Raw genomic sequence first — 16712 nt, 5'->3', positions numbered from 1 at the left:
TGTGGTCAGGCTGCAGGATTTCACTAAAGGCCCAATTTGCATACAGAGCAACAAGGGGCAGATATGCACTTTGGAGCCAGATCTGGCAAGATTTGTGGCCATGTGAGAACCGCTGCTAAGTCAGAGACACAACTCTTCCAAGAATCCCAGTGGCCACGAAGCAATTTCTTATCCTGCTTGACTATAGGGTTAGGATCAGATCTTTATAAGGACTGAGTAATAACCAGGTGAAGTGACAGTGTTAATCACAGAAACATCTGTAGCAGAAACAACCATATAGCATCAGACTTGATTTCTTCTTTCTTAGATATTTTAAGATACATATGAAACAACGATATTTTGAGTATCTTGTAAGATACATATGAAACCATATTGAGATCTTGTAAGTTCCTGAACATGTTTACATAAGGGACATGCTATAATGACAAATATGGAACATGTAGGGAGTAGTAAAAGCCATATCATGGCCCTAAAAAATGCATACAATGAATATAGCTGTGGCCTTTTTCTTCTGGCATTGAAGATAAAATGGGATTAATTAGTGGAGAATTATAGTTGGGCTATATCCAAGATAAAATTTAGCATGGAATTAGTTAAGATGGGGGGGGTTTGAAGTAAAATATTACTTAGGACCTACAGTGTCTTGGAAGTTCATGTTGAATTTGGGAGCAATATCTAGGTCTTATGATTTGAAGATCAAGCATCCAGTTTAAATGAAACAAACAAACAAAAACCCACTTCCTACAACTAGTATAAACCAAGACAGATTTTAAAAATCTATATTTTTTGCAATTTCTAAATGGTGATGGTAAGGATACTGTATTTGGAAAATAGAGCCCATTCCAGAAGAAACTATGTAAAAACTTTTATAATGAATAATAATACTTCATATTTAAAACCAACCTAATATAAAAGGTATATAACACAATGTTATAAACAGCAGCTTCTCAATTAATATTTATTGAATTAATAGAAGAGTAAATGTAAAACTTTCTAATAAAAAGCACAAGCATTTTGGCTATAAGACAAATAAATGGGGTATGTAACAATGAACAGTTAAGTATATTTAAAATTACAGAGCTTAATGAGGGGCTACTTGAGTCAATCAAGTCACATCTTTGGTCACACACAATGAAAGGAAAACTTATTTGTATAGTTCAAATTTTGGTAATCAATGGCGCTCATAAGGCATTGAGCCAAATGCAAAAATAAATTTTTTTTTAACAAAGAGAAAAAGAAACAATGAAAACAACATGAAAAGAAACAAATTTAAGATATGCATCTTCTTTTAAAAAGAGGGCTGATTCTGGATAGTATATGTGAAAGAGCAAAAGGATATTAAGTCCCATTGAATGAATGTGACCTTCTTTTTTAAGGTCAATTCTAAATAAAAAAAATTTTCCCCAAAACACAGATTATTTCTTCACACTTAAATTCAATATGCTACCCAAACATCTCCAACATTTTTAACCTTATTCAAAATTCAAAATATTCATTCTGGCAATAATTTTCTAACACTGACTTTGAGTATACAACAAAATGTACAACAGAACGTTACAGATAATTTACAAATACCTTCAGTGTATCCTAACAAATAGAAACTGCTAATTTCCATGACATACAGCATGTCAGAAAATATCAGTAAGAATAATAATAAGGTCTAAAAACACAAGCTACTTTTTTTCTGACTCACTGAGAAGCTTAAGCACTACAGGAGTTCATCCCAAATATGAAGCATTCCAAGTTTAAATCTCATAAGGAAAAATCACTGCACAGCATTAGTTCCCCAAAAACGATCTCCCTAAAATGAAGCTTTAGTAATTAGCCACACATGTGCATAAAATAAGAAGCTAAAACAACTGGAAAGATGTTTCTCACAATCTTCTTTGCTTTTTTACCTTTCAACATTCAGATATGATTTTATTTTCTCTCTAGGTGTGAAACATTCCTACCAAATATATTTTTCTCTAAGAGGTAATACGTCAATGAAAAACAATTGCAATTTGTAGTTATGTGTTTTGGTTGTGTTTGTTTTTTTTAAATGCTTGGAGCTCCAAAATGCCAGTTGCTCAATACAGCATGCTCTGCACTGACCCATTTCTAAATATGGATTTTCTCTCCCTTTGCAAGTAAGTGAGTAGTATAAGCACAAGTGACAAATTCTAAACAAACTTTTACTCTAATAAATCTAAGGAAGAATGTAAGTTATAATCATTGCCTTTTACTCCTCTCTGTTCCAAACATAACAGATGAGTAGTTCTGATTATACTGTTGGTGAAATTATGCCCATATCACAAATTGTGAAAGAAAATAGCGAAACGACATTTAAGTTCTTAAGTTGCATTTTCATAACAAATCATAATAGCAGGTTTTCCTTTCTCACTATACCATAGAAATACGCCCCAAAGTGGATTGTGATATGAAACAAAAGTTTATATGTCTCTGATTTTTTTCCTTTCTTTTGTTCAATACAAACTCAGAATAATCATTTAATGCTTTCCTAAAGGATAAATAGACTTTCCATAAAAAGTGCACTGAAATTATGGGGTAAAGTAATAATAAATGTACTATTTGTTCAGAATCTAAAGAAATTGAGTTCCAACATATTTTTCATTTTGATGCATATATTATTTCATATTAGTCCTCTTTACCCACTCCCTTGTTTCATTAAATAAAACATGAAATAGACCTGACAAGTCTATACTTGTTCTATTTGATTTTTCAGAAATCCAGAGTGGCAAATAAACTATTTCCCTATGCAACAAGAATAGAAAAAAAAAAAAAAAAAAAAGCTTTATCAGTTCTATTGACTTTACAAACACATATCCCTAAAACTTGTAAGCTCAGGAAAGTCAAGGGTACCATATCCATCTCTGTAACCCAACATCAGAAAAGTGTCTTGAACACAGTTCAAAAATATGCTTCCAAATAAATTAGGAATTATTATTTCAGGAGGGAAAATGAGATATAACTGAGAAATTATGCATTTACGCATCATAATTTACACTGATGGTACATTTAATCATAAATCTTAACCATTTTATCCCCCTTTTTAATGTCCTTCTACTCAACTGAATTTGCTTTCAAAAACAAGTGAGCCTCTAAAGGTCATCTTCTTTTGTAGCCCAACAGATTAATGTTAAGAAGCAAACATTTGGCACTTAATTTTCGCTATGTAACCTAATGCCACCACTTTAGTTTTCTCACAAAATATCACAAAAAACTGTAATTATTTTTCCAAAATGGATTTGATTTCCTTATACTACAATCCCAACTAAAGAAAGAAGGAAAGAATCATGTTATTATTAAGTAAAATTATCATGCAAATAGACCATTGGACAAAGGATGTCAAGATTATAAAATTTCAGTAAATTAAATGACTATTTTAAAGCAAATTTTCTATTTGTATTTTTTAGTTAATTGGAATTTAGAAGGAATGGAGTGCCTTATTAGAATATGTCAAAAATATTTTAAATGTATTTTAATACAGTGGACTGTAATACTATTGATTTTTCTTCCCTACCCAGAACATTTTTTCATCCTTACACATCTATGAAGTGTTCCCTTTCTATTGGGAAAACTGTTCTCTACTCCATGTGGTCCTGGTGAGGCTGTCAATCATTAGCCCTCTCCACCTTGCTCCCAATCTTTCATCACAGGGGTGGGCATGTTACTCAGGCTGGTCCAAATATGTTTGTTGACTATGTAATTGTTACAGGAATAAGCACTTGACTCAACTGAGTCAATCAGAGTCCTTAACTGGGACAGAATATACTGATGCCCAGAGACAACAGCTCTCTCTTTCCAATGGGCTTGCTAATTGAGGCCCATGTAAGCTGAAACACTTGGCAATTACTTTCAACAGCCACTCATGGGAACAAGGAGAGAATGAGGCAAATAGAATCATAGGCAAAACTTACAAAGGGAGACCTTAAGAACATGGATTGGTTCCCTGGATCTAACTGTACCTGAGGCAATTTCCTCCTCTGGACCACCCAGTTAGTTAGATAAGCCCATACCTCTCTTTTTTTTTTTTTTCCCTTAAGCTAGTATGAACTTGCTTTTTGTCACTTGTAACCAAAAGTCTTAATACAGTGGAATATAAATAAGAGGATAAAGTCAAAATAATATGGAATCAGAAGTCAATTCAAAATAAAGTATTTTCTGGCAGAAAAAATGAGTTGATTTTTTTAATGCTTAAACACACCATAATTATATTTTAAAAATATAAAAATATTTTCAAGAAGCATGGATTTTATTTATTCATTCATTGATAAACATGAATTAGGCAATAACTACTAACCCAACACTGTATTAGGCAAAAAAAGGAGGAGGTGGGAAATATGGTTCCAACCTTCCTAACCATTAATGTGAAAGATGTTATAAGGAGACACATTATCTATATTCAGTACTAAAGATCCTTGGATAAATGGAAGGCCAGAAGAATCTGATGCACAGTGAGCCTCATGCTACAGCCAGTCCTTTTTAAAAGGAGTCCTAGAAACTGATTTCCAATTTTGAGTAAGTTGTACCAGTTTGACTTTTTTTTTCCTGTGAATATATCTTTATAGTTAGCTCAGACTTTAGGTTTTTCATTAAACCATAATTTTATAAATAGACATTTCCACAACTAAGCAGTCGACATTCATAGCAGAACCTGCTAAAAGCATTTAAGCTAAAGTCTTATCAGAATGTTTATTAGGTACCCTCTTCTATGAAAATGATTTTCCCGTAGAGAAAATGATTTTGCAATGTCTTCTCATTCCATTAAAACATAGACACCTTTCTTAGATACTTTTTAAAAATAATAATAACGAAAATAGGTATTACTGAGAAAAACAACTTGGCTCCAAAGGTCAAATGAAGCTTATATTTCCAGCACTATGACTGAAGTTACTTTTTTAAATGTATATTTTACTTTTTTCAGTAAAAAAGTAAACAATCTATTACAGTTTTATTTAAATTTCCTACACGTGTGAGTGCTCATTCTTTTCCTATTTAGGCTCCTTTACTTCCCCATTAGGCACTTAGGAACTTTGCTGCCATCACCTAAGATGCAGTGTTCTTAATTCTTTTGGATCAGGGTTATTTATAAAAACAGCTTCACAACTGATTTATCTCTTATGCTTAATATTTTTGAGGTGTGCTATCAAAAACAAATTATGGAAATAATTGGAAAGAGTAAAACATCTCATGGTCTTGTTTTTAGAAAAAAAGGAGGGGCTTTTCCACATCACTTTGATTTTTATTCTTTCCCTGTTATTCACTAATCGTGGTTTTGTTTTATTTTTAATGTTCTCTTACACAGCACTGCCTTATGAAACACTGCACTAGAAACCACATGGTACTCACAGGTTAGTCTGACCTATCCTAGTTTGAATACAATTTTATTTTCTAATAAAAGTTCTACAATCACCTTTCCAAGAAACCAAATATAATTGTTTAACAATTCTAAGATCTGTGGAAAACAGAATTATATCCTTGTGTTGGTGGGCAAGGGAGAGGAGAAAGAACAAGAGGAGGAAGAATGACTCAATTCTGCAGTTTTCTGATTTGAACATTTCCCTGGATCTCCACTTCCCTCAGTGACATCCCCCACCGGGGTTTCTTCCCAGGCCCAATTCACCTTCTCTCCCTGCCCTCCTGCCCAATTCCACTTTGTCCTCTAACACTCCGACCCCTCTGTGAAAACAGCGTTCGCTTTCAATGCTTCTAGATACTCATATTATCAGGGTTGGAAGGCCCAAGTTACACTTGACTGCCCTCTCTGTCCTTTTCATCCTATATTCAGTGAGCTCCCAGGTTCTATTAATTTTTTAAAGCTTCCCACATTTACCTTTTTATTTCCAGTTTTCACAGCCATCACAATTTTAACAACAACAGCTAGCATTTGCCAGCTAATATTTGCCAGATGCTTCAGAGCCTGGCTCAGAAAGATCAAACAGTTTCATACCTAGAGGTTCAGCCCCACCCTGTTCCTGACATAATTCTGACCAGGGCAGAGAATTTATTAATTGCTTCCCTTGCAGTCCTTGACCTAGTTTTATTGTGAAAGACCTAGAATCCCAGTGCCTGAAATTAGCCCTAAGGAACTATAGTCCATTGGGCCTGTGGTTTCCCCTTAACAAAGTAACATTTCTACTTTGAATCACTAATTAGCACCATAAGTTCCCCCACAAGAATTGTGGCTCTTTTTTCTGAATGGAGGATTCTGAAATTCTACATAGCTTTTGCCATGGGAATTCTGAATCTTCTTTTCCAGTTGTTGGCTGGGTCCTAGACCTATGGCCTGAGAATTCGGAACTAGGGCACAGCCAGATACTTGACTTTCCACAGCTACACCATCTAGAAATCCTTGTTGTTACGACCCACTTGTTAGATTTGATCCTTGCACATATCAATACCACCCCTCTTTAGTCCTAAGTCATTGATCATTTAGAATGTTGGCCATCTCTCTCAGTGGACTACCCTACAGAAGGATCAATAATCCCATCCTACATGGTCCTAGCTTCCAGCCATTCCTAGTTTCCTACCACATGTTTTAAAGTCAGCCCCTCTGAGTTAGATCCTTCTTAATCATCATCTAATTTAATTCACAAAACGATTCACTGATATAGATATCATTATCCTCATTTGACTGATGAGAATTTTAAAACTCAGATTACACTATAGGAGGTACACAAGGTCACATGGCTAGGCAGTGGCAGAGTTGGAACCCACAATCAGGTCTTCGTATTTTCCAATCTCATATCGCCTTCACTATGTTAGGTTTCCTTTCACCATGTTTCACAAGCACTATTGAAAGAGACATAACACAGCTTTTCATCTTTCAAATCATCCCATACATTACCATAAGCATATTCTACCTAAACTTTCACTGTTATAAATTTCATGCTCTAAATTAATCTTCCATGGTTCCTCGACCACTTGTGCAAAAAGAGCCATTTCACCACTCAAACATTTGAGGGTCTCCATAATCTGGATCCAACCTACCTACCAATGTTTATCCCCCATATCATTCCACAATCCAAGCCAAACCCTCCTGTGCCTCAGTCACTCAGCCCAGGCTGTTTCTGAAGTTCTGTGTCCCTTGTTTCTAATTAAATCTACTCCAATTGTCAGAGCACAGTTCAGATCCCACCACAAAAAGCCTCCCATGACTTCATATAACCAAACTCATTCAACCTCTCTGTCAACGTTACTCTAGCCATATTGGTATTTTAACACAAACTGCATGACAGGATTCCTTTTTATCACATAGGGTGACTCACTGAAATTTCCCTTTTCCAAATTCCCACACTTTGTAATTCTCGCAGGGCGCCACCATATTCCAAACCTCAAATCATCATTTTCCAGCCCCTTTAGAATAAAGAATTTGTCTTATATAAGTTTGTGTCCCCTCTTCCAAGCTTAATACCATGCCCTAACATAGTAAGAGCTCAATAAATGAGGAAATGAAAGAATACATTATACAACAGGAAAAGGAGGGTAAAAAAGAGGAAAAGGTTTTCACCAGTACCTCCTTGAGATAATGAATTCTAAACCCTCATATATGCTAATTAAGAGTAGAGGTTAAACCAATAGTACAAAAAAATGTTATGCACGTATCATGTTTGCCGGGATAGAAATCTAAAAATTTTGAAATGATACATTTCCCTCCAAATTAAAATAGAGCATTAAAATGATTTTCCGAATCAAATAAATTTTAGAAAAGGTATTAAGTTGTTAATATGTTCATAACAAAGGCCTTTTACAGTCCCTTGTTTTGAAGTTATAAAAGTTAGAACTACTATAGTGTTTCTTCTTTTTCCAAAAACCTATAATGAAGAAAGGCTCCAAAATTAAACTCTTATCCTTGCTGATTAAAAAGTTGATTCTAAACAAACTATGCCTTAACAAAATGTGATGTCTTTTACAATAAGGGGACCAGACCATCTAGGTCACTGGATTTTAGTGGGCAGGGGAAGGGAGGACAAAGAAAACAAGAAAACCATGTTATCACTTTTTCTCAATTAAAGATTAACTTCAGGGAAATTAATGCACTGACAATTAATAAGGCCAGATGTATTTAAATAACTTCTAGCAGGAAAAATAAATTATCAATCAATTTAGCAAATATTTTGCCTTCAGAGTACCAAACGTCTGAAAGATTTAAATTTTCTGATTTCTTCCATTTGCTTAGCTTTGTGTAAATACATTCCACAGTACCATGTTACCCATTAGTTTGGTAAACCATAAAGAACAGAGAGAGATTCTCTTCTCTCAGCTCTTACCCTGAAATACACTATATGTGTTTAAATACCATATATAATTTTTAAAGATATGATGGTACTTTGTAAATATAAAGGGTAATTCAAATTTGAGGCAGAAGTACAGCTTTTGTATATTACCAGAGGTGGTACAATCTCTGCCTTGAAGAGAGATAAAGTGCTTGATTTAGTGCCTTAAATTTCTACAAAGTGGGCAGAAATCCCAAGCTATTATCATGTTGATAGAAACCTCAACCATTAGTGAGATCAACTTTGATTGTAATGCTCCATTTGTCTACCTGCCTACTCTCCCAAGTTACTGCTAGGGTTTCCCCAGAGTCTGGCTTCGCTCAGGATCACTTACAACTCCTTTTGTGACAAAATAGCTGCAGTTTAACTATAATGAGATGAAAGCTATACCCATCAGCCCCCTCCAGATGAAATTCAAGAGGCTTTGTTCATAATGTGTAGCTAAAATAATGCAAATTTGTCTAAGTTCATGCTAAATCTTTCGACATAACATACTTGAGCTAAAGTCCATCAAGAACTTCAGGCTAGAAACACTGTAGTTCGAAATTCCATTCTAAAGTTTTCTTATACAAATTTAAAAAGTGAAATTGAACAAATAAATATAATAAAACAATAACAACTTTATCTCCTCCAGTAGTCAACTACTAATTCTTTGAAGGAGATATTTGTAGTCATAACCCACAAAAAGAGAGTTTTCAAAAGCCAGTTAGTCACCTGGAGAATTTTGAATTAATCCTTTTATATAGAGAAAAAAAAATTGCAAAGGGGAAAACCCACAGAGGTCTTTTCTCCTTCCCAGTATAAATATAAAAATAATTACAAATTCCCAAGTACAATAAAATTCTATTTAAAATACAATACACTGATTTGTTTTTTACAGGGTCAAATTATCCTCCCTTTTGCATTGTCAATACATTTTCCTATATTGTAAAACAAATCACAGTTGTAGAGTATGTACCTTGAATCCACCTACAAAAGTATTTATTACTTTTTTACACTGAATTTTTTTCCTGAAACTAAACACATATGTAAACTCCTAAAATAATTGAATCTCTGTTCCATTCGGCACTTATATTTGGCCTGTCTGCTAGTCGTACTGATATGTTTTAGAATCAAATTGTATGTTTTTCCTGAAAAGATCCATTTATTAAGAGGAAAAAAGCCTACATACTACCAAAAGCAAATTCAATAAATCTCACTGTTTCTGAAAAACATGATTTTTAAAAACAAGTTTTAAATTCCAGAACCAAATGTCAGAAAAAACCTGAGATTTTTTTTCCTTCAAGAAATACCCAAAGATTAAAGAAAAAGCTTTGGCTTAGAGAAAATATTCTAATTCTAGGTTTTTAATTCTAATAATTCTAATACTTCTATTTTAGGATGTTGTTTACCAAAATATCATAAATATTTAATAGCAACTGCTCCTGGTGCTTCTAGCAAAAGGCAGTAAAACGAAACATAAACCTCAGCTGTGAAAGCCCAGGAGTTTTGCTTTGCATTTCATCACTCCACTTCCCCATACCCTGTTTAGGATGGCCCGGATTCTAATGATCACCAGAGGCAGCTCAACTGAATTCCAAACAGAAATATTATGAGCTCCAGTGAAACTATTAATCATTAAAATGGAAAGAACAACAATCGCAGTCAAATACCCTGCCACCCGTTCGAGTTGCCTGACTGATAGCTAAGAAATACCATATTTGGAGGAGGAAGCAATCACACATTCCAATCCAAATTTTTATTTTACTCTTCTATAAAGCCTATAAAACTTTCAAGATATCAAGACAGTGAGGAACTCCATGCTCAAAGCGTGCTCTGAGACTGCTTATGAAAATCTTAAACTTGAAATCACAAACCCAGGCTCACAGAGCTCAATTTGCAAGAATTAATACCAAATCTCACTTAACAAACAAAATCCAGATCTTTTACAATTTCCCTGCATTTGCAATACCCAACAAACTTCCTTCTTAACTTCTTTCTTCAAGATAATGACCCACTGAACTGTATACCAAGATTACTTCCTATAGTTTAAAATATATCTAAAATTACGAGCCTTTCCTGACCCCAGAGAAATACTCACAGAATTAATTATTCCTTTAAGAGCTTGAAATCCACCTTTGACAGGGAAAACTTGTTCCTTAGAATCAGCAATTCTTTCGAGCTTTAGAAAAAGGAGGAAATTTTAATTGAGAGGTGGTTGAGACACACAACATTTTATAGACTTCATTACATGTCAATTACATTCACCTGAAAAATTACACCAGAGGATTAATTCACTGTCAGGAACTGAAGGTGATGGGACTAGTGTTACTCTAAATGCATCACAAAAAAATAAACTGAGATCAGGCACAGCCCCTTTACACTGGCATCAAGTTTCAATTTCCAAACAGCTCAGAGTTCTACTAGCTGTAAATGTCATGAGACACAGGAGCCTCAGTCACACTCAACCAAATATTTAAATGTAAAATCATTTTGTGAGTGGGAAAATTTAATACATAAATCCTCAAAAATTCATGAAAAAAATTGGTTCTTTAGGGAAAATTATTAAAGATTTCTCCTACACAGACTTCCCCAATCCCTGAACTCCTGAGTTGAGTTTTCAAACTAAAATATTTGAACAAGACTTGTCATGATAATCTTGTCAGTTGAGTTAAAGAAGAGGAGTATGCATATTGTTTTAACCCAACAGCTTTTCCAATATTAGATCCTTCAAATGGAATAAATGTTCAAGAAAATTAGAGCTTTGTCTTCAGCTTGCTTAGGTAATGAAGCCTGTCAAATTCAGACATTATTAACCCAGAGCTCAAGACATGGGGCCATTTTTATAGAAAATCTTTAATGACTGATTTGAGTCATAATAAGTCATCAGTGAAAAAAATCTGATAAACTCTCCTTAAGACAGTTATGTGATTTAGATTAAAGGCTGCAGATCTGCTGGACTTACTTGAGCTTGTTCAAAGTCAAGGACACCAACACAATAAACTCTAGCCCCAAGGGACCTGGATATTTTTGCCTGTTGAGAGAATGAGAGAGGGACAGAGAGAGGAAGACAGAGAGGTGAATTATTCAAATGTCAGGCTAATACATGCAGAAACATACAGCAAAGTACACTGGGGTGTAAAGAACAGTTTCAGTTCAATACTCACCTCTTTCTCTGCATATGATGGCACCAGACCATCCAACTTCCCATCTGTCAGAGCAATTATGATACTGGAGGTTTTTAAGCCTCCTGCTTTCTCAATTTGTTCATTTGCCTGAAAATGAAGAATAATTGTCCAACTCATAAGTTAATCTTAACTTTTAACCAGCATGTTCCATCAAGCTGAATTTTAAGTCTGACAAAATCAAAACATTATGAACTGGCTTTTAAAACAGGGTATTTTGTGTTAACTATTTTAATTTGAAATATACATATATTCACATTATAGAGTAGTTAGTATAGGGTTTAAATGATAAAGATTTTAGCCTTGGCTGACTATAACCACAAAGAAAATGTGGTTCTCTGAATATAGCCATAGAGAAAATGGAAAATTCCATAAAAGGCAAAATGCCAACCAAACTTTTCTTATCACCATGGTAAATGTTTTCTATCTGTCTTATCCCTAGAACAACTAAAAGCATTTTTTTTAAATTTTAAGATAAACATGTAATGGGGTCTTTGAGTTTTACTAGAGAGTTATAATTTATTTCATTACAGAGTAAGAAAACATCCTCTCCCATACTCATAAATGTAAAAGAACTTACTAGCTTTAGTCCTTCATGGATGTATGTCTCTCCTACGGGACTAACACGTTTTAAATTGTCCAAGCCTTCACTGATTTTGCCTCTGAAAATAATATAATATCAAATTAAACAAAAGAAAAATGAAGAAAGATCATCATAAGAACCTCTCAAAAAACATGGCAGTTTTGCAACTAAAGTTTCTTTAGTAAGAAGGAAAGGAAAGAACATGGGCTTTGAGGGCAGAAAGCTCCTCATACTTTTTGTCATTTTAATGAGTATTTAACAATATCTGTATTGTAACCATAAAAAATAAAAGTACTAATAATGTGAAATGTCTTGAAAAAGCCAGGCATATTCTAGGCATTTTGATCTGAGAACAGATATCTTCTATCACATTTGTTTTACTAAATGCTGAGGAGTAAAACATTTTCCTGCATTCAAAAAAAACAAGGATGGAGTAGGTCAACTTAAGTGAAAAAGTATTTCTGCAGCACTCACCCCACCCCCCTACAAGTCAGAAATGTTCTGTGTTATCTGCAAATTCCTAAGGCATGTTACTTAACCCTTACTTATGGAAATTAACATTTCCTATATTTGTCTCCCAAAGTCTCATGATCTAGTCACTTCTGTGGCTTCTTCTCACCCATCCAGACACCAGCTCATTCTCTTGAATATTGTAGGTACTTAATATATATTCGATGAACAAATGAAAGAATAAATGATTGGATGGATGAACGGATGGATGATAATGGTTCTTGACAGAGACAATATAAATGAAAAAGAGGAAAAATCATAGAATAATGTTTCTCATCATGACTAATTAGCTGTCTCAATGGAGTATGTATAAGCAAAGTATGACTACAATATTAACAGCTATTTTGTGTGTATAAGTAAAAGACTCATTTTTCAGGTTTTTTAAATATAGATTCCAGACACCCCTTTGAAAATAAATCACAAGAATCTTAAGACACAAATACAAGTGTTGCAAAAACAATCCAAAATAAAGTCAAATTTTCTTTTTAAAATTAAAAGATCTGGAGAGATCTGAAAAATATTATTTTCAGAATTTTAGCCTTTAAATAGAAGCAAAAAAATATCTTTCTAAATAAAAAAGTCATGATATGGTAAACTGAAGTATAATGCTTTAAATAAAACATGAAGAGCATCCACACTCCTGAGGATGATAGATTAAAAAATTAACTGTATTATGGAGCAGAAACTAACACATTATTGTAAAGCAATTATACCCCAATAAAGATGTTAAAAAAAAAAGCAATAAGCAATGTCTAGTTAAAACAAACAAACAAACAAACAAAAAACTTAACTGTAAAAAGTATATTATCTGAACATCAAGGAACTTACTGGGGTCACACACAAAATTTTATATACATATATATATTTGTGTGTGTATATACATACATAAGTATATCATACACATATGTGTATGATATGTATACATCATACACTATTAAAACAAATGTCAAAAATAGTAAAAAAAAATTATTCTGTCATCTGCAATGTTGTGTTTCCAATACTTGAAATAAATGAGTAATTCACCAGAGCTGCATTCACATTTTTAAAGTAACTTATTGATTCTATTTTAATATTGTAATGAAAATTATTATCAGACAAGTTCTCCATCTCAAGAAGTTTCCAGATAACACAAGACAACTTTCAAAGTATAATCCTAATCTTCCTCCTTCCTAATTCAGTCATCTCTACCAACCCATGTTGATTGTCTCTTAATCCTTGGTTTAAAATCTACCTACTCTGAACCTATCTCTAACTTCAATGTACTCTTTTTTCTAAGGTGCCTCAAACATATTCATGTTCAACTTTTACTACATTGAATAATTCTGTTTCTTAAAAACATTCTACTTAAAAATAATTTAATGAATTTAATTTAATTTTTTTACTTCTTAACTAGACTGGAAGTTTACAGTGGACTATCACCACGTCTATTATTTTTAATGTATCCCCCAACTCTGCACTAACTACTTATTATGATGCCTTTTACAAAGTAAGTGTTCAATAAATTTTTCAATCTACCATAGGAAAAAAATTCATAATTCCACAGATGATGGAGTAAATTACATAATTTATAAACTTGTTTTATCTAAATATTTATGTTTTAATATCTACAGAAACAACTTGAAACTGATTCTGTCTGAATGCAGATAAAAACCAAATATTTGGTACTTCACAAAACTGAGTGGTAGCATGTCCTCAAGCATTAACGTTTGCTGCCAAAAGAGAAATGAAAAAGACAACTGAAATCCAAGTTTACACAAACAAATTTTGCATGGTGAAAATCCCCTTCTCCATTCAGTTCAGATTCAGCTCATCATTACTTCTGAGGACCAGACAACACCAGCAGAAGACTCTAAGCTGAAAGAACTTGCCAAATGTGGGATTCAGAGTGTTTGGGAAGGTAGGTCTCTGCTGGCTCATTTCACTGGAGGAAGCAGAGCACCTCTTGCTTTTCTATGTGTACCCATACCTGCCACCATAATATTCTAAGCTGCTCTGAATTGCATCATTACTTTTACAGCTGCAGAGTCATAAGAGGAAAAGTGTTCCTTGCCCATAGCCAATAACATCAACATACGTTGAGTCCTGGTCTGTCACTTTCCAGAGTAACTACATAATCTGTCAGCCTCTCCTCCATCAACAAGTGTCACCAAATGGGAAATGGAAACCGAAACAAGATAGGGTCTTTGAAGGATCCCAAGAAACCAAAAATAAGTTCTAAATTTCTCTATTAGTAAATGGTAAACTAAGGGGGAAACAAAATTATGTAGCAGGTGAAAAACACAACTCATCCATCTATACTGTGACTTCAAGAAAACTCTAAGGGAAAGCAAGGGAGAAAATGATAAAAAATAAAAGAAGAAAAAAAATGGGTATGTTAAGAAGATCAGCTCCAATCCAACATCATCTTAGAAGATCAGCTTCACTGAGTCTTATGGCTTCAGGGTTATGTCTTCAGCTACGAGGAACAGCAATATCGAAACTACTTTGGTGTTTGTTGTGAAGCTGTCGTTAAGGGTGCTGCTCAAGACACACAAAGTCCCCTATGAGGTCACACAGCAGAAGTTTCTTTGCCATCCCTGAGTGATCACTATATACTTCCTCCTTTCTGCTAACTACAGCTATGTAAACTGTTTCTTGCCCTATCAGGAACCCCATGATAAATTTCTTACTCATTCAGAAAATTCTGCTAAGTTCATATGGTTATCATATTGCTACACCCTCTTTTCCAAGATCTTAAATTTTCTTTTTATATGTTATTAATTTTCTGCAATGTTATTGTATTCTGTGTAGCTTCAAATACTTTTTGGAAAGAGGCAGAATTTAAACAAATAAAATAGGATATGAAACTACTGTTTTGCAGTTGTTGTTGTTTGTTGTTGCTGAACATCAGGGGACTAATCAACTCTCTTCTTGACTTTATAACTATGTTGATTGAAAAGAGAGAATGAGGCAGGGGATGGGAGGTGGAGACAAAAACACAGTGACTCATTTTTTTAATCTATAAAATTAACACTTTCAGCTCTGTTAGTATCTCTCAAGTTTCTCTGCTGAGTAGGGAAAAGAAGAGATAAAAGGGAAGCAGCAGGACAAGAAGACAAGAGAAGGGAAGGGAAGGAAACCACAACTGCCATGCACTGTGCCACATCAAGGGCTTTTCTCCATCCATAGAACACTTGGGACTGCGGAAGGTGTGCATGATGTCATAACTAAAATAAAGATGTATTTTATAAATAGTGGCATAATAAAATGGTTGGCAGAAAATTCTGACTTGCCCAACTAGCACAATTAAGGCATAATTTTAAGTACCTTCTACTTGTGACTAAAGATATACATTTATAAATATATCTGTATATTTAACCTGAACTTTTCAATGAGCATCATCTTAACTTTCCAGATTTTAAAGCTCTTTCCAGGTTTCAGTCAATCAGTCTACACACATTTGCTGAGCACCTACCACATGTGAATGCTGTGATCCTACACGGTGATATGAGAATGACTCATGCTTAGTCCACAGCTACTTTTACACCCATCTCTACAGATGTAGTGTCGTTCTCGCTCGAGCTGGATGCTGGGATCATCTGAAGGGCTTTTAAAAAAAATCTCTTCTGGACTCTAATGGAAGAAATTCTAATCCACTTGGTGTGTGCTGGGGTCAGGGTATTTTTTGGAAATTCCCCATAGTATTCTAATGTGCAGCCAGAATTAGGAACCTCTGATCTAATCTAATTTTAAAACCTTTCCATTTTGTTGGAATGCTCTTTTCCTTACCTATTTTTCCAGTCAGTTCTTCAATCAAAGGAGTTTTGGGGTAACTAGGATAATCTTTTAAACTGTAAAATACAGTTTCTGGAATGATATGGTTTATAGCCAGAGAGAACATGGATTATTTCCAAGCCCAATCTCATTTCCTCATCTATAAGATAAGGATGAAAATACCCACGCCATGGGGTCATTGTGATGATTAAACAGCGCATAATAAGTACTGAGTTAGCTGCAGCTACTATGGTGGTTATCGTTGATATTCATCACTCCCCTGTTAGTAGGATTTTGTTCACTCAGTTTACTTTCTTCTTGATTCCAAGGCGAGCAAGCTCAGTAAACTGAGGGTTGAAAATATTTGATATAGATCCAGAGAGGAGGAGGAGAAAGGAAAAGAGAAAAGAGGGAAGAAAGTGT

The 16712-nt window shown here is 34.2% G+C and overlaps 1 protein-coding gene across 1 annotated transcript in view; it reads right to left on the bottom strand.

The window, feature by feature from the left end:
* ANTXR2 (ANTXR cell adhesion molecule 2) overlaps window positions 1-16712 on the bottom strand; it is a 162464-nt gene that overhangs the window by 132113 nt on the left and 13639 nt on the right. The window contains exons 4-7 of the mRNA XM_060147961.1: window positions 12024-12105; window positions 11426-11533; window positions 11224-11292; window positions 10360-10440 (exon numbers count right to left, since the gene is read on the bottom strand). Coding sequence (XP_060003944.1) covers window positions 10360-10440; window positions 11224-11292; window positions 11426-11533; window positions 12024-12105 — 340 coding nt within the window. The remainder of the gene's footprint in view (window positions 1-10359; window positions 10441-11223; window positions 11293-11425; window positions 11534-12023; window positions 12106-16712) is intronic.

This window comes from Lagenorhynchus albirostris, chromosome 4 (genome assembly GCF_949774975.1).
Source record: "Lagenorhynchus albirostris chromosome 4, mLagAlb1.1, whole genome shotgun sequence".
Taxonomy (NCBI): domain Eukaryota; kingdom Metazoa; phylum Chordata; class Mammalia; order Artiodactyla; family Delphinidae; genus Lagenorhynchus; species Lagenorhynchus albirostris.
This window is presented reverse-complemented; position numbering and strand designations above follow the sequence as displayed.